General features: G+C 34.8%; 1 protein-coding gene across 1 annotated transcript; it reads left to right on the top strand.

Annotated features, from left to right (window-relative positions):
* Window positions 1-22798: 22798 nt before the first annotated feature.
* LOC123683132 (peptidoglycan DL-endopeptidase CwlO-like) lies at window positions 22799-24433 on the top strand. Its single transcript, XM_045622030.1, has 3 exons — window positions 22799-23014; window positions 23126-23483; window positions 23949-24433. Exons 1-3 carry the CDS (start codon window positions 22871-22873, stop codon window positions 24431-24433), a joined length of 987 nt encoding a protein of 328 aa, XP_045477986.1. The 5' UTR covers window positions 22799-22870.
* Window positions 24434-24809: the final 376 nt, after the last annotated feature.

Genomic DNA, 24809 nt, shown 5'->3' with positions numbered 1-24809 from the left:
AAATTCCTCAATCCTGCTGGTTTTTTTTAAAAATTTGTAAAATTGGCTTGATGAAGGTGAGGTTATCCACATTAATAGCTAGTTTTCTTGTATTTTATCAACTGATTCTCGTTAGAAATGATTAATTAATCACATTTCAAGCTTTTCCCTAAAAAAAAATGGCTTTTTCTCGTCAAAAACTACTATTTTATTCATTGTTTACATCCGGTGGCGGCAATTATGTTCAATACGTAACGTCTGTCAAATGCCAAATAATCTGCAACGTTGCCAGTATGCCCAGATCTTCTTGATGGGATCGGTCTTTACTTGGTAGAAATCTAAGTATATATAAAACCGCTTGCACATATACGTCAAACTTTAAACGTAAAATCACAGCCCAAACGGGACCATCTAGAGCAAAAATGACAAGAATAAGACCCCCCTCAAAATCGTCTGGAGATCCCGGGAAAAATCCCAAACCTTCGATTCTCCCCGCGGTTTTCGAGTATACGGGGTGTTTCGGATCATTTTGACATTTCAAGTCCCATATTTCTGTGGTATCTGTGGACAATTTGGCTGTCAGTGTCATGTTAATAATAAATATTCCATTTCGATATATGAAAGTTCTTGAAAAAGTTTGCAGTTTCCAAAATTGTTATTCAATATTTAAATAAATGCCGACAGATAAAATGCAAAGTTTTCGGCGAATCGAAAATTCGATAGATATTTGTCAAAATTTGGAAATGAACATTGATATCATCGAATGCATTTTCCTCAATTCAGGTTTGTTTTAAGTGTTTGTATCATTCAATTGGATATGAATGTTACTTTATTTCAGGAATTTTTCGTTTATTTTCCACAAACTATAAAACTACATTCTCTTTCGTGAGAATTTGAATCTATTGCGACAGAAGATGGAACTACAAAAGAGAACAGAAGCTTCATCTGATCATGTATTAAACAGATAGAAAAACTCCTTATAGATAATTCACAATTGGCTTTATTACTGGAAAAAGAGCCAAGTTAGTCAGATGACATTCAAAAATTTCCATGTGTTTTTGGAATATCTAAAATATACACTTTTACGACTGAAGAGTGCAAAAATATAAGTTACCTATCAGTTTTTGAAGAATTTGAGTGCAGTGCTGTTGAATTTTTAATGAAGAAATCAAATCGTTGTGAAATCTTTCATACGAATAATTTCAACCATATATACCCTGTTATATTATCATAATATTATTTGTCGTTCAACTGAAACCTTGGAAATTAAGAGACTCTCAAACTTATAACCTGATTTCTCAAAAAGGTTCTACCTAGATATTAAATTTGCTTATGAGGTAACATAAGCCATGGGTATTCGAAAGGCAAGTCTATTCATTCTGTCTCTTTTCAGGTTGTTCATTTATAGCTATACTATATACATATATAAAATCAGTTCAAATTTTTCACTTGAATTACTAGTCAAAATGTTACAACAGAAATAAAATTTGAAGGATCATTCAGTATATGAAGAATTTTGACATGGCAGTTACTTTCGAAATTGGTATAAATTTTCCAACAATTCAATGTAGGTATAAAATACTTTATACTTGCATCTTGAAATGAATTTTGCACTTTTTCAGTGTTCAATAATGAGATAATTATTAAATTGACTCAAGAGATTAACAGAGTATGCTTTATCAGGATTAGTTAATACTGCTAAAGACGTTAATAAACCTATTAATTTCTTATATGGTTCATCATTACAACTCTCTTTTGTTGAATCAAATTTCAATTAAGTTTTCAAAGGAGTTTTCATATGTTTACAATTAGACATGCTGAATTATTGCAATACATACTTGAAGAATATAAACAATTACTATACTACCTTTTTCATAATTTCTAGTGATATTCATCCCTTAACATTTTTAGCTTTCCCTGAATTCTTTATGATGAAATTATCACTTAAATATTCTATCAGATATATTCATTCAGAATTAACATTTGTTAAAACAAAAAAGTCAACCACGTACAATGCAACAACAGTTAGCAAGTTATTTTTTGATTTTATGTGAATACAATGCTCAATTGTTGATCTTTTTTAACTAATATCTGTCAAAATTTCATTTACTATATATATTTCCCTGTTCAATTTACTTCTGAGTGAAACCCAGAGCTACAAGCTTGCTCTATAACGTAACGAACCATCACGATTAAGCTTTAATTCAGCTGTCCTCCACTGAATCAGAATTATCTAGTGAAATTTCTATATCATCTCTTATCTATGATAACTACATCTCGACTGGTATTAATGAAATTGTTACCTGTATCCCTTTGATCATTCACCAGAACCCACAAAAATCATTTTTGTCCATATACCTTCAAGAAATATGGAACAGAAAAGTATGCAAAATTCATCGATACAATTTTCAGACTTTAAAAACGCCTTAGTTCTTCAGGAATGTCCAATTGGTCTTTCAATATTATAAATTATGGAAAATAACCTATTAACCAAATTTTTAGATTTCAAAAGGTGTCCTTCCTTGTATTTCTCAATAAATTATGAAATAGAAGAATAATTTGTTGCTCAACTGAAAAAAGTATTGATGAACCTCGGAAATGAGGGACTTCTAATAACCTGATTTCTCAAAGATGTTACTGATATGATTACGATTGCTTGTAAGGCAACATTAGCCATGGGTTTTTGAAAGGTAGATCTATTCATTCTGCCCCTTTTTAGTTTATTATAGCTATACTGAATATTCCTAAAACAAAATTTCACTGTAGGTCTTTTCATAGATCTTATCGAATGATTATGTAAATTCAATATTTGGCAAAACTGAAAATAAACATTGAATGCAGTTTCTTTTTCAGGTAGTATTTCTATTGACTGATAATAACTCTCACATTTTGATTATGCATTTTTCCCAAATTTTTCAAAGAAGAAAGGAATTGCCATTTCTAGAGAAATGAGAATTTCAGATTTCCAAATGTCTAATTACTACTTCAAATATATATACACCCTATATAATTGTTGATCAAATATTGTGTATTTCTTTACAAATTAGTTAATAATTTGAAGCTTTAATCTCAATTTTCAGACTTGAATTGGTCCAACATCTCTAGATACTTCTAATTGATATTCGACAAATAAATATCCTGTATAATTATTCATCCAAACGAAAATAATCCATATTCTGAAAAGAAAAACAATGTTTACTATATAGAATTAATTTTAATAATGATTCAAAAGTGATGAAATTTTGCAGACTTACTTATTTTGGATCTTAGATCACGAATCCCCTTTCATAAATTCCTTAATCCAGCTAGTTTTTTTTTTATTTGGGAAATTGGCCTAATGAGGTGAGGTTATCCACATTAATAGCTAGTTTTCTTGTATTTTATTAACTGATTCTCGTAAGAAATGATTAATTAATCACATTTCAAGCTTTCCCTGAAATAAAAATGCCTTTTTTTCGTCAAAATCGATGGTTTTATCCATTGTTTATATATGGCGGCGGCCATCATGTTTAATACGTAAAGTCTGTCAGATGCAGCGTTGCCAGGTCGACAAGCCTAAAATATCGTACCGCGTGTTTAAAATCATCGTATTTTATCGTACATATTATCGTATCCCACTGATTTTTATCGTACACATTCGAAATAAAGGAAATTTTTGCGAGAATATGACAATTTGTGGAAAAGGATGAAAAACAAGCAATGTATCGATTAAGTAATATATTTTTTATTTAGACAAAACGGTTAATGAATAATTAATTAATTATCAGACAAGATCAGAGAACCTGTATTTTCCTATTCACAGATTGTCGGTATTTTCACTTTATTCAGAATACACCTTATTCTAATGTCTCTTATGGTTAAATTTTACTTTATGAATAGGATAGATAGTAGAGATGCGTACAGATTCGAAAATAAAACAAGAAATTTTTTAAGGAAATCGTGAAAGAATGGATCGAATTTTACTTATAACATCGTGAAAATTGTTTCTGTTATTTTTGTGTTTTTTTTTTTTTAAAAATTACTCATTTTCATACAAGTTCTTTTCCCAAATAACTTAGAATATTGCAAAAAACATGCAATCGTCGACAAAGATGTAAAGGAAACCGAATAAACAATACCCAAATACAAAATTCTTTGAATATGGGTGTTCGAGGTACTAGATACGTTTCGAAATTGAATCTGAAATACTAATGAAAAATAATAATAAAAAAAATGAAAAATTTTTCGGAAATAATTCAAGGATCCTATTATTTAATGATACCTATACATATACTTAGGGTTGAAGTTTGTAAGTACGATTTCAAGTAACAAATTTATTTTGATAATTATATTTGACTTCAATAGTCTTTCTGAATTAAAATTAATGAATTTATTTAACATGCAATGTCATGTATTTCTTTTTCATATTAATTCAATTAAATATCTCTAGTGTGCTTTTTTGCAGATACGCCCTTTTCAATTGAAATAGCAGTATATTTTTGATGGTCTTTGTTATGTGCTTTCAACAATTGAACATTTGCTCCCATATCCACATATTATAAAATAATATGAATCTAAATACTTGAATTGATTGGAAATACGAAGAAATATCTTCGTAAAAATTCTCTATGAAATAAGGGTCATCAAAAAAACGATTTTGTTGTGTGAAATGAATATATTCAAATCTGAAATATTCAGCCACTCAAATATGTCAATGAAATACCTGTTACAAACAATTTTTTTTCACTAAATAGAATACCAAATATGAGATAATGGTATATTTTCAACTGAAGTTTGAACACCATCTGTTTTTAATGAGGCACCTACCCTTCGGATATTCCATGATTCTTTGTATTTATTTTCAACCGACAGCCAGAAAAGAAATTTTATGATTTTATTATGTTTAAGTAGGTTCGTTCTTCTAGATCCACGTAGAACGTAGAACCCCAATGAACTATGAATTGATTCATCGGAACATTCTAAAGTCTAGACTTTCCCAACCGTTTCGGTTAGATTTTTTAAAACTACTAAAATCTACCAAATGATTTCTTCCTACTAAAAACTTCATGAAAATGCGAAAAATCTACTAAAAAAGAAAATTTCTACTAAATCTGGCCATACTCAGTTTCATTATATTTTTAGTATCTATGGAAATTTCAACTCAAATGATAGGTACACTGAAATGATCGTACAAAACGCTATTATCGTACATGCGGTATCGTACATAGTACCGATCAGCAAATTATCGTACAAAACGATAATTATCGTACGAACGGCAACGCTGGTCAGATGCGAAATAATCTGCAACGTTGCCTGTATGCCAGATCTTCTTGATGGGATCGGTTTTTTACTTGGTGGAAATTCATATTAATAGATTGTTTGAGATTATGACGTGTTATAAAACTGTATGGAAACTCATAATTTTCGCACAGCTATTCGAGCAGAAAATTCGGCAAGTTTATTTTCGAAATGAATAAATGGTAGTTCATATGGTGTTATTCTGGTTTTTTCGATATTGACATCGAATTCAGTATAGTCCTCCTGAACATATACAGGGACATTGATGATGACGAGGACGCTGTGATTACAAGGTTTTCAAGGGGTTCACAGACCAAATTAGATTTTGTGTTATACTTGCCAATTGTCTTCTTTTTTTTTTAATGAAACAATAGATTTACTATTTTTTTTTTTAATTTCTACCTGAATGGCTAAAACCGTGATAAGTAAATAAATATATTATAATATAACAAATACATAAGCGTACACATTTTTTTACCGAAATTTGAGGCTTTATTGTAAAACACTGGTTATACATTTATGATTCGAAATATTGCCCATCGCTGGTCACTATACTTTCTCACATCTTTCGGGCAGCGTACGAATTGAAAAAACTGGTCATCTTTTGAAGCGATCCACGAATCGATCCAAGTTTTTAATTCTTCATAAGATAGGAAGTGCTGGTCAGCCAGGCTGTGTGCTATTGATCGAAACAAGTGATAATCCGAGGAAGCAACGTCTGGAGAATACGTCAGGTGGGGTAGGAATTCCCATTTCAACTCTTTCAAGTATATCTTGACTTTCGCAACATGGAGTCGAGCATTGTCATGCAATAGAATCCATTCATCTACTCTCTCGTCGTATTGCGGCGGTTTGTCTCTCAATGCTCAACACAAACGCATTGATTGCGTTCGATAACGATCGCCTGTGATCGTTTCAATCTGTTTTAACAACTCATAATACACTACACCGAGCTGGCCCCACCAAATACTGAGCATGACCTTAGAACCGAGAATATTCGGTTTAGCCGTCGACGTGGAAGCATGGCCGGGATATCCACATGATCTTATGTGCTTGGGACTATCGTAATGAACCCGTTTTTCGTCTCCAGTCCCAATCCGATGCAGAAATTCCTTCCGTCTTTGCCTCGAAAGCAGCTGTTCACAAACAAACAAACTCCGTTCAAACACCTCCCGGCTTCAACTCGTACGGCACCCACTTTTCTTGTTTCTGAATCATTCCTATGACTTTCAGGCATTTTGAAATGGCTTGTAGGCTTAATGATCCTGTCAATTATTGTTGCGTTTGAAATGAGTCTTGATCAAGTATTGCCTCCAATTCTGCATCTTCAAAAACCTTCTCTCTTCCACCGCGATGCTGGTCTTCGACATCAAAATCACCTTTCTTGAAGCGTTGAAACCACTCTCGGCACGTTCTTTCACTAATAGCGGCCTCACCATAGGTATTTGAGAGCATTCGATGAGCCTCAGCCGCAGATTTATTCATATTTCAGTAGAAAATTAAAACCTCCCTCAAATGACGAGAATTTGACTCGTAAGCTGACATGGATAATCGTGAATAACTTTATGATGCAGACACAAATCGACTAACATGTCGATGGCGTTATGTTCACAAATAACTAAACTTATTGTATGACATCTACGATATATTTATTTCGACTATCACTTACCGTTACAGCCAGCTATTGCCCAACGGCAGGAGCAAAGTTGTAGGCCTAAATCTAATATTTCGGAATATGACATTGTTCAGCTAAAATATTTTCGAAGTTCAGGCGCTTCCGGTTATATAAGAATTGAAAAAATTTTTTTTTCATTTTATGTCTCAGATATTATCGAGATTTCCATTCTCAATTACTCTTTGCTAAAATTATTGTGTTAGTCCTCATAGTTTTCAAAATATCAAGGAAAAACCGTAAAAAAGAGAGAATTTCCTTAGTCACAATTACCTGAATTATTTTTACTGTGAATATCCTATGCCTATGTCAATTCACTTTCTCAAACTAAAATGATGTTGGAACATCGTGCATATCTTGAATTTGAGAAATATCATCACAGGGTGCCAAAAATTGTAAACAAAATTTGATCATAACTTTCGATTTTCAAATCAGAACCCTATTTTTTTGTGATTTCGCTGGATTCTACGGTAAAAAATAAGGGTAGTGTCCAAACGTGATTATGCTCTCAAATTCAATAATTCAAGAGTTATTTGAGATTTTATGAATTTATGTTATACGTAGGGTCAATTTTATTCGATCTGTTTCCAGACAGACTAGCAATAATACTCTATGACCATAGAAATTTAAATATCTAATTACTTTACATGTGACAGGTATTTTCATTATCAAAGCTTCACTAATTTGATTTCACGAATTGTATTTCCGATATTCAAATGACAAAATTCTGGATATACTTTTCTCTAATTATGTGGCAAATCAGTTCTTTCCGGCACATTTTGTGGAACAAAATAGACTGGAACGGATTTATCTATTATTTGTCAAATTTGTGATACAGAAAACTGTTCTACCAACCAACATTTTTCAATGCAAAAATCACTAATAGATATTTATGGAAATTTCCGTCAATTTCAATAAAAAGGCAGTGAATTCGGGAACATAATGTTTAAAACTCGTACAGAAGGCTCATTCTACCACTCGGTCATTTTGAACTCTTGGAAGAATAACAATAAGTTCTGCACTTGTATTATAAATATCTTATTCCATATTCACGATGAATGCATTAGAATTATTGGTAGAACTCATCAAATTTTAAATCAGAAATTTCCTCATCTTCTTGAAAGGATGTTGCATACTTCATGAATATCCATTATACTGGATGGAGTACCTACCTAGAAGAAAAAAACCTCTACCTACCAAATGAAATAAAATCATGCAGGACTCCTGTGTGCCAATTCTATTGATATGAAAAAGCGGTAGAATACATTTTATGAATTCAGGAAAAAATCAGCGTGGTGATGAAAAGGGAGTAACAGAAAGTTTGAAACATCCTTCCGAATTATCTTCTCGTCAATTGGTGATAAATGTGGATATTTCTGATTGAATGCTCGACAAGTTCTCGAAACAATTCTGTTACATTCACCGTGGATATGGAATAGATCCAGAATTTCATTATTTGAATAACGGGGATTCATATCGTCAAATTATAATCTACTAGATTCAATAATGAGTACACCTGTCACTTTGAAATAATTGAATATTTGAAACGCACTCTAGAAACAGATTGAATGAAATTGACCCTACGTATAACATAAATTCATAAAATCTGGAATAACTCTTGAATTATTGAATTTGAGAGCATAATCATGTTTGAACACTACCCTTATTTTTACCGTAGAATTCAACGAAATCACAAAAAAATAGGGTTCTGTTTTGAAAATCGAAAGTTATGATCAAATTTTGTTCACAATTTTTAGCACAATATTTGAAACACCCTGTGATGATATTTTTCAAATTCAAGATATGCACGATATTCCAACATCATTCTAGTTTGTGAAAATGAATTGAGTACACGCATACGATATTCACAGTGAAAATAATTCACGTGATAGTGACTATGGAAATTCTCTCTTTTTTACGTTTTTTTCTTAATATTTTGAAAACTATGAGAACTAACGCAATAATTTTAGCAAAGAGTATTTGAGAATGGAAATCTTGATAATATCTGAAACATAAAATGAAAACAAATATTTTTTTCGAAGAATTTTTTTTTAATTCTTGTATAACCGGAAGTGCCAGAACTTCTAAAATATTTTAGCTGAATAGGGCATCATGAACAATGTCATATTCTGAATTTTCAGATTTCAAATCGGCCCCGTTCTTCAGAAACGTCTAATAGGCCTTCGAACTTGAAACACCCTGTATAAATATTCATATAAATATCTAAATATAAATATTTTTGAGAGGTTAAGCTCGATATCGGTGTAATCTGGGATTTGGTACCATAGAAAAACTCGAAACCCTTAACGGCGAACCCCCTCAAACTTAAGGCTAGGATAGGGCTGCCATAAATGTTGGAACATCGACCGGGACAAAAATTAAAACCTCATCTGAGAGGTATTCATTTATTTTTTCCAGAGTTTCTAGGATTATTGATTTTTTTGCACGTTGAATTATAAAACATTCCCCAATAAAATAAGATTTATTCGGACATATCCACTGAAATAATTTATAAAGAACAAAAATAATATCAACTCGCAATAAAAACAACATAAATTCGCAACTAGGTATGGTAACCTTTTTTTAGGCTTGATCCTCGGTGCCATTTTTTTAGCCCATTTATATATTCAAAAAGTTTTGGCCTTTCCAAGTAATTTTTTTCTGACATAATCATAAAATTCTACGTATGTCATTTTATAATTATAAATAACTTGAATTATGCTCTCCGCTGTGCTTGATGCATTTCGTTCTTAAACCACTGTGAAGATCTCATAGAAAAAAAACACCCGTTCCACATGAACATTGTGTTCCACAATTGCAAGAATGTATTGGCACATTTCGATGAGATTCGTCTTCATTTCATGTTCTCTTGTTTTATTGAGAAATAACAACTATTTATCGTGTATGTTTTTAGCTTTCCACTCATCTGAAATTTCTGCGAAAATGAAAGAATTCAAATAGGTACTTAAATTTTTCATAAACGGAATCTTCAAGCGTGAAACCTTTCCCATTTAATATGCAACAGTTTCTTTTACTAGATTTCATTAAGGTACATCATTCAAAAACATGTCATACAAATAAATCGAATTTTGTCATTGGCCGAGTCCATTATATTCGAGATATCGGGTGTTGTGAAAAAACTCTGACTTCACTGTCAAATTTAACTTATTACATTGTATTAATCGAGCTCAAGTTTGTTATAGACTTGTCTTGTTTGGTTTCCAAAATATTTATTTAGTAATCTTCCATTCAACTCTTTCTTAGTACCTATCCTCTCAATTAATTTTTACTTTAATAACAGTAATTAATGATTTTTCAATACTTTCAGTCGGTTTGCCAATCAGAAATGCTTGACTGTGTAGAAATAGAGTATAAAGTTCTAATAAAGAGTCAAAAAAAATCGATTACAGCTTTTAAGGCCCTTTTTTCAGCTAAGAAATTTTTTTTTCAATGACACCCATAGCTTCAGCAAGCGTTCAATAGCTAAAACTAGTGAAAGCCATCGAAAACATTTCATCGTTCGACCCTTACAGAAAATATCCAAAAATATTTGAAAATTTGAAGACCAATAGACTGCACAGAAATTGACATCATATCGGGCGGAAGTGGAAGTAGTATTGTGAAGTCCATGCACTGGACAATCGATAGTTTTGTTGTCTTCGGAAAAAATCTCTTCTAATTAAAAAAATCGCCTTCATTTTACTTCGAAGTAAGTACCTATTTGTGTTATCCGCACTGACAGCGAAAATATTTTATATGGAAATACTAAGGTCCTCTAAGGATTCCATAAATAATAAAGTGATTGTATAGGACGATTTATTTATTTCGCCATGTGTCCAATTTTAATAATTTTATTTTCAATCCCTCGGTTTCTGAAAAATAATGTTCGAGCAACGGAAACAGCATTTCAGATTTATGATTACTGGAATCCGTTGAGATTCCATGAAAACAAATTTTGTATCACCTACTCTATATAAGGAAATATACTGACCGGGACAATTGAATAACTAACCGGGACACGGGGACTCAATGATCCAAACCGGGACATGTCCCGGCGTACCGGGACGTATGGCAGCCCTAGGCTAGGACCGCCCTTGATTTGTCGTCATGGAAAGTTATTTGCATCAAATATTTTCATGTGAGCAAGGGCGAAATGGTATGTTCTAGGAAAAAAGTCATATAGAATTCTACCCTAGAATCAGCATAGGATACCGAGTGAATCGTCTAAAATCAGCTAACGATACAAGGTTTCCGAAAAAAATCTTTTATTTTCTAGAGGGATACCCAGTGAAGGATCTACCGGCATAGTGACGGGGTCCAAGGGGCGGAGCCCCTTCGGCGAGCAGAGCGAGTTCATATTAATAAATTGTTTGAGATTATGACGTATTATAAAACTGTATGGAAACTCATAACATGACAAGTCTACAGGGTGGCCACTTTTTTAATGGGATTGTATTGGTAACTTTTAAACCATAAGAGTTAGAAAGTCGGTCAAATGGAAAAAAAGTTGCATGCATAGAAGCATTATTATTGAGATATAAGAAAAGTAAATTATGTCATTTTGATTTTTCTTTTTTTCCCACTTTATTTCAAATATCATCAAAAAATGTCACAGGAATTTTTTATTCGACAGTAAATTATCCTCAATTTGACGTAATCAGATTTCGTTTCCAACGTTTCGTACTCTCTGGGACACCCTCAACCTCAATTTTTTCAATACGGACCTGCATATTTTATGACATTTTTCGAAATAACTTTTAACGCTGAATTCAACGATATATCATTCAAAGTAGATTTTCAGGTGATTTTGACCCTTATCCAATTTTCTTTGGGTCGGATCTGTATTACCTTTATTCAGTTTAATTGGCAACATGCAATATGCAATAAATTTCGATAAGAAAGTCAACTTACCCATCTTGAACTAAATGGAACATATTAGAATCAAAGGAAGAAACCAGTATACTGGTTTCTTGGTTCTTCTTTTATAATAATCATTTAAATATTTCAATTCATAATAATTAAACGAAAGTATCATTTAACGAAAGAAAAATCAGATGATTATTCGAAAGTAAATGAAAATTAATGAAGTAAGTGTTTGAAATGTCCACCATTTTGTAAAATAGGTACACTTTACGGTTCTGGAACCCATACTTCTTATACATTTGCTTGTTTGGTCTCCTTGAATACCTTTCGAAACATTCTCAATTTTCTCGCGAGGTATCACTATTGTTGTATTTGTCATTTGTTCCGTTGGAACAAATTACAGAATCGAACTTTATTTTGAGATCATTACGATATAATTTGTGCAAGGCTTGGTATTCAAATTTGAAATCATTGTATTCGCGTCTGTTGACTATTTTATTAACAGCAGTTTTTGAAAAATTCCATTCACTGGCCACAGTTCTCGATTTTTTTCTGGGTTCGATTGAATTTGGGTCAGAACATTGATATCGTTAATAAACTTATTTTTTCTTACATACACACCATTAAATTTGGATGAGGGTCAAAATCATCTGAAAATCAACTTTGAATGACATTGTGTGATATATCGTTGAATTCAGCGTTAAAAGTTATTTCGAAAAATGTCATAAAATATGCAGGTCCGTATTGAAAAAAATGAGGTTGAGGATGTCCCAGAGAGTTCGAAACGCTGGATACGAAATCTGAATACGTCAAATTGAGGATAATTTACTGTCGAATAAAAAATTCATGTAACATTTTTTGATAATATTTTAAATAAAGTGGGAAAAAAAGAAAAATCAAAATGACATAATTTACTTTTTTTATGATATCTCAATAACCGGCCCTGATAATCTCGATTCGTTTGAACTGCTTTATAATGCTTCTATGCATGCAATTTTTTCTCCATTTGACCGACCTTCTAACTCTTATGGCTTAAAAGCTACCAATACAAACCCATTAAAAAAGTGGCCACCCTGTAGACTTGTCTTGTTTGGTTTCCGAAATAGTTATTTAGTAATCTTCCTTTCAACTCTTTCTTAGTACCTATCCTCTCAATTAATTTTTACTTTAATCTTTAATAACAGTAATTAATGATTTTTCAATACTTTCAATCGGTTTGTCAATCAGAAATGCTTGACTGTGTAGAAATAGAGTATAAAGTTCTAATAAAGAGTCAAAAAAAATCGGTTACAGCTTTTAAGGTCTTTTTTTCAGCTAAGAAATTTTTTTTCAATGGCACCCATAGCTTCAGCAAGCGTTCAATAGCTAGAACTAGTGAAAGCCATCGAATTCTAGAATAAGAAAGAACATTGCTGTAAGTTGTTTCTGCATACTCACGAAAACCTTTCATCGTTCGACCCTTACAAAAAATATCGAAAAATATTTGAAAATTTTAAGACCAATAGAATGCACAGAAATTAAAATCATATCGGCGGAAGTGGAAGCAGTATTGTGAAGTCTATGCGCTGGACAACCGATAGTTTCATTGTCGAATTAAAAAAAAACTCGCCTTTATTTTACTTCGAAGTAAGTACCGCACTGACAGCGAAAATATTTTATATGGAAATATTAAGGTACTCTAAGGATTCAATATAAAATAAAGTGATTGCATAAGACTATTTTTTTGAACAATTTTAATAATTTTATTTTCAATCCTTCGGTTTCTGAAAAATAATGTTTGAGCAACGGAAACAGCATTTCAGATTTATGATTACTGGAATCCGTTGAGATTCCATGAAAACAAATTTTGTCTCACCTACACTATATAAGGAAATATGAATCTCATAACGGTCAAATTACTGACCGGGACAATTGAATAACTAACCGGGACACGGGGACTCAACTCAATGGTCCAAACCGGGACATGTCCCGTCGTACCGGGACGTATGGCAGCTAATCGTGAATAACTTTATGATGCAGATACAAATCGACTAACATGTCGATGGCGTTATGTTCACAAATACCTAAACTTATTGTGTGACATCTACGTTATATTTATTTCTACTACCACTTACCGTTACAGCCATCTATTGCAAAACGGCGCGCCGTTGCCGCGGCGGAAGCAAAGTTGTACGCCTTATATAAATATTCATATGAATATCTAAATATAAATATTTTTGAGAGGTTAGGCTTGATATCGGTGTAATATGGGATTTGGTCCCATAGAAAAACTCGAAGTCCAAAATGGCGAACCCCCTCAAAATTTAAGGCTAGGACCGCCCTTGATTTGTCGTCATGAAAAGTTAGGATTTGCATCAAATATTTTCATGTGAGCAAGGGCGAAACGGTATATTCTAGGAAAAAAATCATATAGAATTCCAACCTAGAACCAGCATAGTATACCGAGTGAATCGTCTGAAATCAGCTAACGATACAAGGTTTCGGAAAAAAAGCTTTTATTTTCTAGCCGGATACCCAGTGAAGGATCTACCGGCATAGTGACGGGGTCCAAGGGGCGGAGCCCCTTCGGCGAGCAGAGCGAGTACATACATATAAACTCCTTTTTTCTCTTTTTACTCCTCACATAAATATGTTTTGCCAATGATAGACTTCAACAACCAGTACTCAACTACAAACTGTTTATGAAACGTTTTTTAAATAAATCATCGTTATAAGTTGAACCATGATGAAGCAAACTCAAAAGTAGATACTTACTTGAAAAGTTTAACTCCTTTTATTTCTGCACTGACATAAGATGGATTTGAAGCAAAAAACTCCATCACTGCGAATACATCTATTTTAGGCAAATTGTCACTTTGTCCTTTCACGGAGCCTTCTTCCATTATGGTGACATAAAAACAAAACTCGAGTTAAAACTACACTGTACAACTACAAACGGCGCGAGAGCCTTGGCGCGGCTAAGTATTTAAACGTAATTTATGGTGTAGCGATCACAGGCAAGAGCCGTGACGTCACAGACTAAAGACGTTCCGCGCTAAAATACGTAAATTTAAATAATCTATTTCTCAGTCATTTATTGATGGATTTTCAAAATGTTTTCACTGATTTATCAGTTTTGCTCTATATTTTAATTTTATCGTGTCAAATATAGTATTATCAACATCACTAAACTAGTCCATTGGGATCTTCATAATATCCGGTCTCTAGTGATCACAACGCTTGCTCCTTGCTCTGCCATAATACAAAACCTAATATCTACTTATAGCAAACAGTGTCGCGCCATTTCACGTTATAGCATGAATGTTGAACTTGAAATTTTCAAGCGTATTCCTGAATAACCTCCGATCAGACCCTGGCCAACCTAGGGGAACCCCCACCCTTCGAAAGTCCCAGCGAAATCGAGCAATAATTGGCCGGTGCGGCGACATTTCTGCAATAACGCAATCATAAAACCAAACAAGAATGAATATGGCATCTCTATATTGCGCGATCTCCGGAGCAATTTCCGCATTTATCAAGATTATTTGTTCTTAAAACTGACAAAATAACTTCTTCGTTTCATATCCGGCACAGGAAGCGAAGAGATAACTTGCGCTTTGAGCAGAAAGCCCCCAACGTATTTTCTATTGTGTAAGGATTAGTCATGGGCATGACCTCGACATTTTATTCTGTTTTGGGGTGTTTGGATGAGGAATATTCCGAGGCAGAGTTGATCCGATAGATAGTCTAGACTCTAGAATGTAGACCCTAGAAAAACCACAGGATTTGAATGCAATCTCATAAAGGATTTTCCAACAAGAACTTAGATTTTAATATGGTTACACCGGAACTACATATGCATACAACTTTGCTTCCGCCGTTTTTTCCGAAATTAGCGGTTTTATTGTAAATAACTGGTTATACATTCATGATTCAAAGTATTGTCCATCGCTGGCCACTTTCTGCCATCTTTCGGGCAGCATACGAATTCCGCGTTGGAAAAACTGGTCATCTTTTGAAGCGATCTACGAATCGATCCAATTTTTTACTTCTTCATAAGACCGGAAGTGCTTGTCAGCCAGGCCGTGAGCCATAGATCGAGACAAGTGATAGTCCAAGGGAGCAACGTCTGAATAATACGACGGGTGGGGTTGAACTTACCATTTCAACGTCTTGACCACTTTAGCAACATGGGGTCGAGCATTGTCATGCTGTGAAATCACTTCATCATGTCTCTCGTTGTATTGCGGCCGTTTGTCTTTCAATTCTCGGCTCAAAAGCTTTAATTGAATTCGATAACGTTCACCTGTGATTATTTCAGTCGGTTTTAACAACTCAAAATACACTACGCCGAGCTGGTCCCACCAAATCCTGAGCATGACCTCGGCACCGTGAATATTCGGTTAGGACGTCGACGTGGAAGCATGGCCGGGATATCCCTATGATTTTCTGCGCTTGGGATTATCGTTATGAACCCATTTTTCGTGCCCAGTCACAATGCGATGCAGAAATACCTTCTGTCTTTGCCGTGCAAGCAGCCGTTCACAAGCAAACAAATGCCGTTCAACATCTCACGGGTTCATCTCGTACGGCAACCAATTTCCTTGTTTCTGAATAATTCCCAAGATTTGCAGACGTTTCGAAATGGCTTGTTGCATCGCACCCAATGATCCTGCCAATTTTTGTTGCGTTTGACACAAGTTTTGATTAAATAATGTCTTCGAAAACCTTCTCTCTTCCATCTATATACTGGTCTTCGACGTGAAAATCACCGTTCTTGAATCGTTGAAACCACTCTCGGCACATTCTCTTCATTGAAGCGGCCTCACCATAGGTATTTGAGAGTATTTGATCAGCCTCAGCCGCAAATTTCTTCATATTGAAGCAGAAAATTAAAACCTCCCGCAAATGACGAGAATTTGGAGAATAACTTTATGATGCAGAGCCAAATCGACTAATATTTCGATAGCGTTATGTTTACAAATACCTAAGCTTATTGTATGACATCTACGATCTATTTATTTAGACTATAACTTACCGCTATAGCATTGCAATTGCAATTGCAAAACGGCGGATGCAAAGTTGTACACCTATAATAATGAAATATCACCATGAAATCTGTGTGAAACTGAAATATTCCCGCACGATTTTGTTGTACAAGGTACGGCAGAATGAACGGTTCTGCCACAGAATTAGAGAAATTAATTTTTTAGTTTTCGGTTGAATGTCAATTTTACACTCGGCCCAAACATGCGCATTTCAAGCTCACAGCGTCAGGCTCAGAAGTACATACGAAAAACACGTATTTTGATCAGGGCCACCGCCAGACATTTTGGCGCCCCGCCAAAATAAAATTTCGCCACCCTGCTTTGCCTAATTCATCTGGATTTTTTAAATTCAAAGTACCTTGTCAAATGAATCAAAGGAAGTTATGTCAATTTCATCAAAAATGTCCTGAATTGTTTAAATATACAACTGTCTATAGTAAAAAAAACTTAGATATAGATGCATTTTAGAACATTTTAGTATCTTCATAACTTTTTTTGAGAGCGCCTATTCGATTAAAAAAAAATTGGCCCTTGGCATTTCGAATATTTTACTACAAAGAGTGGTATTTTCACTAAGATATCATTTTATGTCAAAAAGTATGTCTTGTTTTAAACTGACTTTACGCCCCTATAATTCGGCGCCCCAGCAAAATATCCGGTTTGCCGGTCCTGGCGGCGGCCATGATTTTGATACCAGGTTAATAAGGGGGTTTACGAACACAGATACAGATATTCTATTCAATACAGACCCCTAGTAACACGATGAGGAATCATCATCAAATAAAGAGAAATCCAGGTGAAAAATTGAATGTCTAAAAGAATACACCATGGCTGATCCTACTCATCCATTCCTGTTACATCTCCATCATTCGTTACCTGTCTTATCTTCTTCAATATAAACAATCCAGGGGCTCACAAACACGGGGACAAGAGATAACGGTAGTTTATCTCAAGCGTGTTGGTGAATCTATTTTCACCGCATTTATTAGCTGTGGACGCGTTGGAAGAGTGCTTACTCTATCGGAATTTCAATAGAGCAATTTATTCTACTTCTTAAGTTCCGCACGTAAATGTTCGGAATACGAACAAAGGGTCTATTCAGGTCTATTCATAGGCCTTTTTTTCGAGACAACGGGTTATTCGTCATTTTAATTGGGAGAGAATTTTTTTTAAAGCATCAATTGGGTATAATTATAGGATTTTTCATGGTGGGTTCCAGGTATATGGAAATTCTGGAATGTCGATGTTGTTAGGAGATTTACACTGAAAATAAAGAAATTAAGCGCTCGTTCATTCGTGCGTCAACTAAACCCTAAAGAGCACAGAACTTTATTATTATATTATTTATTTATGAGATGTAAAGATACAAGCATAAAAATGCACCATCAATAATTAAGGGGTGTTTTTTAGAGCTATAGAACTTTAAATTGCAATAAAACAACGATGGATAATTCGATTGACATGAATTTTATTTATCCGCAAGATAATCTTGTGGCATTACATTTTAATTATGATTTCTGGCATATGACCGCCACGGTTGGCTCGGATGTAGTCCAATCTGGACGTCCAATTTTCGATTACTTTTTCCAACATTTGTGGCCGTATATCGGCAATAACACGTCGAATGTTGTCTTTCAAATGGTCAAGGGTTTGTGGCTTATCCGCAATGACTTTACATAGCCCCATAGAATGTAGTCTAGCGGTGTTAAATCACAAGATCTTGGAGGTCAATTCACAGGTCCAAAACGTGAAATTAGGAGGTCACCAAACGCGTCTTTCAATAAATCGATTGTGGCACGAGCTGTGTGACATGTTGCGCAGTCTTGTCTTGTTGGAACCACAGCTCCTGGACATCATGGTTGTTCAATTCAGGAATGAAAGAGTTAGTAATCATGGCTCTTTACCGATCACCATTGACTGTAACGTTCTAGCCATCATCGTTTTTGAAGAAGTACGGACCGATAATTCCACCAGCCCATAAAGCGCACCAAACAGTCAGTTTTTCTGGATTTAACGGTGTTTCGACATACACTTGAGGATTATCTTCACTCCAAATGCGGCAGTTTTGTTTGTTGACGTAGCCATTCAACCAGAAGTGCGCTTCATCGCTAAACAAAATAAAATGGACGTAGTGCGCGATACGTATTCCGCACAGAACCATTATTTTCGAAATGAAATTGCACTATTTGCAAACGTTGTTTAGGCGTGAGTCGATTCAAGATGAATTGCCAAACCAAACTGAGAATAAATCACTTGACAGCTGTTAAATCGCCGTCTTGAACAGTAATGCCAACTTAAAGTTATATACCTCGAAAAAAACACCCGTTACTTGGTGAGTCATCATACGCAAATATTAACAAATAGTTATATGATAGAGGACGAATTTTAGACAAACTTTAAACTGTAGGTAAACATTTTAGGGGAAAAATTCCCTCAAGTCGTTAATTGTTTCCTCACAACTTCGCTTTAAATTGAGTGAATGCAATCGCTTCAAAGTCTTGGGGGAGTCTATACAGGGTGAGAACTTTTTAGAGGGCCACTACAGGAATATTGGAAAACCGTTAGAAAGACAGGGTGGCTTAAATTACAAAAAATTGCGTTATTTACGGATGAGTATGTTGGTGTGAACAGATCCGAAATATCTCCAATGGTTCCCGAGATATCTCGGAAAAACTGAAAATTGGGATTTTTTTTGTTCTGTATAACTCAGTTGTGTCTGGAGATAACTTCACGACATTTGGTTTATAGCCATTATCCAATAGAGATACTAACGTGTCTTCAGATTTTTTCTGTTTTCCATTGTTTCAGTAACGCGATAGTCAAGTGATGATTTCACATAACAACTCTTCAAATTTGCGTACCTAGACTCGATATTTTTGTAGAGTGTGAATTAATAGAAAACAGAAATTATCTCCAGAAACAAATGAGTTATACAGAAAAAAAGAAAATCTCGATTTTCAGTTTTTTCGAGATTTCTAGGAAACCATTGGGGATATTTTGTATCTGTTCACACCAACACACTCATCCCCAAATAATATTCTTTCGAAAAAGAGCAATACAAAAAATTGGTAACTTCGAGCAATAAAGCATAAATCTCAGATAAATTTCAGTATTAGCAGAGGCAATGTGAACAAAGCATCATACATTTCAACGTATGCTCTAAGAGCACAGATGAAAACCTCTGCAAAAACTTTTTTCCCGTATAAGTGTAGATATTTGTTTGTGCATTTGTTTACAAAATAAGCTAACATATATTTAATGGCTTCTTTTTCATCCAAACAAAAGACCGCAAACAAGTCCAGGAGCTGTGTTCTTGGATGTGGCCAACGCTTTTGATGAAGTATGGCACAAAGGACTGCTATAAAAACTGCTTGCGGCTGGTTTCCCACTCTCTATGGTCAAACTTGTAGCCTCTTACCTGCATTACCGCAAGTTTAGAGCCAGAGTTGAACGAGTACTGTCTTCAGAGAGGTCTCTTTCAGCCAGAGTGCCGCAAGGATCTCTGCTGTCTCCATTATTGTTTACAATATATGTATCAATTTCGGCATTTGACGAAAACGGAGAAAACCTCCATGGCACTTTAAGCTGACGATATACCGCAATTCTTGCCAGTTCGTGGTGTCCCAAAATGGTAACGAAGTACTTATAAGAAGCCAGCTACAGACTTAAATCTTGGTTTGCTCGATGAAGAATTGAAGTAAGCCCTGATAAGAATGAAACCGTTCTTTTCAGCTGAAAGAAGAAAGATCCCAAGGGCACGTCGTAATGTTTGGTAGGAGGATCGAATGGGAAATGGGTATCTGGGAGTGATACTTGACAAGTAGCTTACTTGGAAACCACACGTCAGCTGTAACGAAGGGAAAGGCAGCAGCGGCAGCGTTGCAACAGTTATTTTGAAAAAGCAGCAAAATGTCCTTTTCCAACAAGCTTCTTCTCTATAAGTGCATCATTCGGCTGGTCATGACTTACGCATGCTCGGCTTGGGGATACGGCACAAAGATCCATTTGCAGAGACTTCAAGTCGTGCAGACTGCAGAATACGATACTGAAACAAGCCGTAAATGCACGATGGTTTGTCAGCAAAGTACGGATACATGAAAACCTGCAAATACCATTCCTAGATGACCATCTAATAGACTTGAGCGTGAAGACCTTCAGTAAAATGAAAAATCACGCAAACCCTATTATAAGGAAGGCTTGCGACTATGAAGAAAAAATCCCTAGAAAGCATAAAAAAAAGATGGCACTTCCCTAAGAAGTGTGTGTTAAAGCCAAACTCCGAGTGGCACAGAAATTGTGTAATGATTACACAAACCTTCTGAGTAACATAGTGCAAACTGCTTGAGCATATCAAAATAGCTCACCAGAGGGGAATTATATTGAGATTGAGCAATAAAAGGCTAAAAGCCTATCTTCAAAAGAGAAATAAGTTCGAAGTTCTATTCCAAACCAAATATTTTCCATCTTTTCTTTTAGGTATTCATCAAGCTAATCAAGCCAAGAAGCTTGATATTTTAACCAATTACTTTACTTGAAAATCAAGCTCCTGATAAATTACACCCTTGAACTTGACTTGACTTAATATCAAGCGACTTGATATAACTTGGACAAAATAATTATCTTCAAATGATAAATAGATGTGTTTGATTTCGATCTCATAAGTTCATTCAAGAAATCTCCTATAAATCGAATGAATGAAATGACATGACGTTATGAAATAGACAAATTCCTGACTGAACCACGTGCTGACAGTTTATGGCTATGAATGAAAGAGTACGATATTTAAGTAGGAAGTTTATGACAAAATTCCAATTCTGCCAGTGGCGTAGAATTTGGAGAGGATCAATCAGCTGCTTGCTCCCATCTTACGCCTTTGGTAGTAGCCAGAAACGTTTATGGAGCATAATTTAGTAGGGATTATAGAACCTACACTTATTGCCGAATATGAAAATCATAAGTAAAATACACTGCTCAACAATTGATAGGGATCACTTACTTGTTCTAAATTTATTTCTGAAATATTCGCTCCAAGATTATAAATTTAGTCAGATATCAGAGTATTTTCAGTTGATAATATGGTTCACTTGAGAAAAGAATGAAAAAATGGAAAGTTGGAGAGAAAAAAAGACTTTATTAGGAACACTCAAAATTCTGTGTTTGAATAACATAAAAATTTTATGATGAAACCACAAGAAGGCTGAAGTTTCGGTTAAGCTAGTACCTAGTTGGTCCCTCACGAGCTCGTCTCAAGCATTCTACCCTACGAGGCATATTTTCGATCAAACGATTTATAAAATTTTGGGGCAAATTCGTCCAAATATCCCGTAAAGCGTTGAAAAGGTCCTCCAGGTTATTGATCGGTTGTTCTAAGGTTGACAATTGTCTAGACATCTCAGACCAGACATGTTCGATGCAATTCATGTCTGGAGAGCGAGCTGGCCAGTCCATCCTATCAATAGCATGAGTTTCTAGCGCTTCATTAACCAGACGACTACGGTGTGGACGGGCATTATCGTCAATTAAAATGAAATTCTCGCCCACGGCAGCCGCAAACGGAACAATTATGGGTTCAATAATCATATCGTGATATCTCTGGCTGGTCATGGTGGTGTTCTGCAGAACAACCAACTCTGTGCGTTGGTTCAAACAAATGCCTCCCCATACACATATAGAACCTCCGCCAAAAGCTGTTGTGGGTACCATAAACTGTTCTGCATACCTTCGACCTCTTTCCCTCCAAGCAAGAATACGTCCATCGGAGTTGACCAAACGAAATCTAGACTCATCCGTAAATAAACATCGGCTCCAATCTTCAAGTGTCCAATTGCGGTGCTCCTCAGCCCATTGCCGTCGATGAACCCGGTGTTCCCTATTCAAACGGGGATGTTGTACCCTCCTACGTGCTCTCAAACCACGAACATGTAGTCGTCGTCTTACAGTCTGGTTCGAAATTAGAACTCCTGTTGCAACTCTCAGGGGACTCATATCCATAGACAGAAGGACGAAACAATGGGACCATTTCAAAGGGATACTGAACAGACTGGATGAAAGGATGGCTGAGGTTGAAACTGTGTTGATTGAGAAGTACGAGAGAGAAAGGTTGCAAGCCATGAGAACTTTTGACGCTGTAGATGATTTGAAGAAGGTCCTACTGCCACAAATCGTTGACGAACTGAAGAAGGAGATACTTGAAGCAGTATGTACCAAATATTAACATTTTTACTTGTACATTATCCCTTATTTTGGCTTGTCAAGGATCATATCCTCAAAATAAAAAAGGCTTCTCCGCTCATTATCTTATTTTCAGCTTGCACAACAAAAGAAGAACGACAAACCGCCACCTCCACCACCTGCACCAAAACCAGAAATAACCAAGAAAGATCTCGATAGCATAAAAGAAAGTATCAATAAGAAAGTTGACAGCATCCAAGAATCGATTTCAAAATTAGAAAAGGAGTTTAGAAACGTCAAATCAGACAAGGAAACATGTTCCCAACTCAATAAGAAAGCAAACGATACCTTAAGCAAAATACAGGATAAAGTTGAGGATGAAGAGAAAGTGTTAACGAAGTTTTCCAAAAAACTTGCAGAATTTAAAGATAGCTGCAAAACTGATGAAATACAAATGAAGGAGCAAACCAATTGGCAAAAGAACTTCTCGAACTGTAAGTATGCCTCTTATTGTCTAAAATAAGGTCAGGTTAGGATAGATTCCGTTATAAACTAATCTTATCAAACTAATAAGCTAACACACTTCTCCAAATATTTCTAAAACTGATCAAGGTAGGAACCCATAAAGAAGTGAAATAAGTTCAAGTTAAATCAATCAGATAACGCATAGATGAGAATAATTACTCCAAGCTTCATTTCATTGTACTCGAGATGAATTCCAATTCTACTTAGCCCTTTTTATTTCTTCATTGGGACTTGAATGTATAGAAATTAAAAACTTGAATCTGATAACAAATAAATCCTAAACATGCATGAATTTTCATTAATTTACTTTACAATACATAACAAAAATTAATCACCACATTAAATTGCAATAACTAAATAAAAATGTTAACTTTTTGTATACTCTTTAAATCAAAACTAAAAGAGAGAGAATAATTGAGAGAAATCCATTTCAGCTTTGACAGAGCACAAGGAACATCTTCAAGACCTCATAAATGATTTGAAAAATGTCTCCAAAAAACTGGATTCGCTCCCACAAAACGAAGATTTGGAAAAAATAGCAAACAACACCAAAAATATCGTAAAGGAAATCAATCAAAACACCGATGCCAGAGCTCAGGTTATAATTGAAGACGTCGACTATAAGACAAAAGACTTGAAAGATAAACTAACGAAAGATCATGAAGATTTGGTGAAGTCCATTGAAGAATTGACTAACATAACCGACACTCTGGGGTCAGAGTTTGGTGACAATGTAGAGGAAATCAAGAATAGCATAAAGTCGATAAAGAAAGTAGATGAGGTGATGGTGAAAACTGCTGATAATGTTTTCGATACCAAGCGTAGGTTAGAATACGGCGTTCATCAAATTCTAGGTGAAATGGGCCAACTGATGAAGACTGCTACCAATGATATATCAACCACTGTAGCAGAAAGGTAATAATAATTCTAACTTTTCCTCATTATATGCAAATTATACTGCAATAGTCACCATGCTCCGCTATGGAGATGGAAGGTTTATAAGGCAGGGACATTGTGAGCCATACTGATGATTCCATCAGTGTTCCCGGAATTAAAAACAAATTTGACTAAGAACTCTTTGCCAAAAAGATCAAATGAAGAGTTTCATGAGAAGAGATGAACATAATTAAAGTTCCTAAGTACACTGCTCAACAATTGATAGGGACCACTTACTTGTTCTAAATTTATTTCTGAAATATTCGCTCCAAGATTATAAATTTAGTCAGATATCAGAGTATTTTCAGTTGATAATATGGTCCACTTGAGAAAAGAATGAAAAAATGGAAAGTTGGAGA

This window comes from Harmonia axyridis, chromosome 6, assembly GCF_914767665.1.
Source record: "Harmonia axyridis chromosome 6, icHarAxyr1.1, whole genome shotgun sequence".
Classification (NCBI taxonomy): Eukaryota; Metazoa; Arthropoda; class Insecta; order Coleoptera; family Coccinellidae; genus Harmonia; species Harmonia axyridis.
This window is presented reverse-complemented; position numbering and strand designations above follow the sequence as displayed.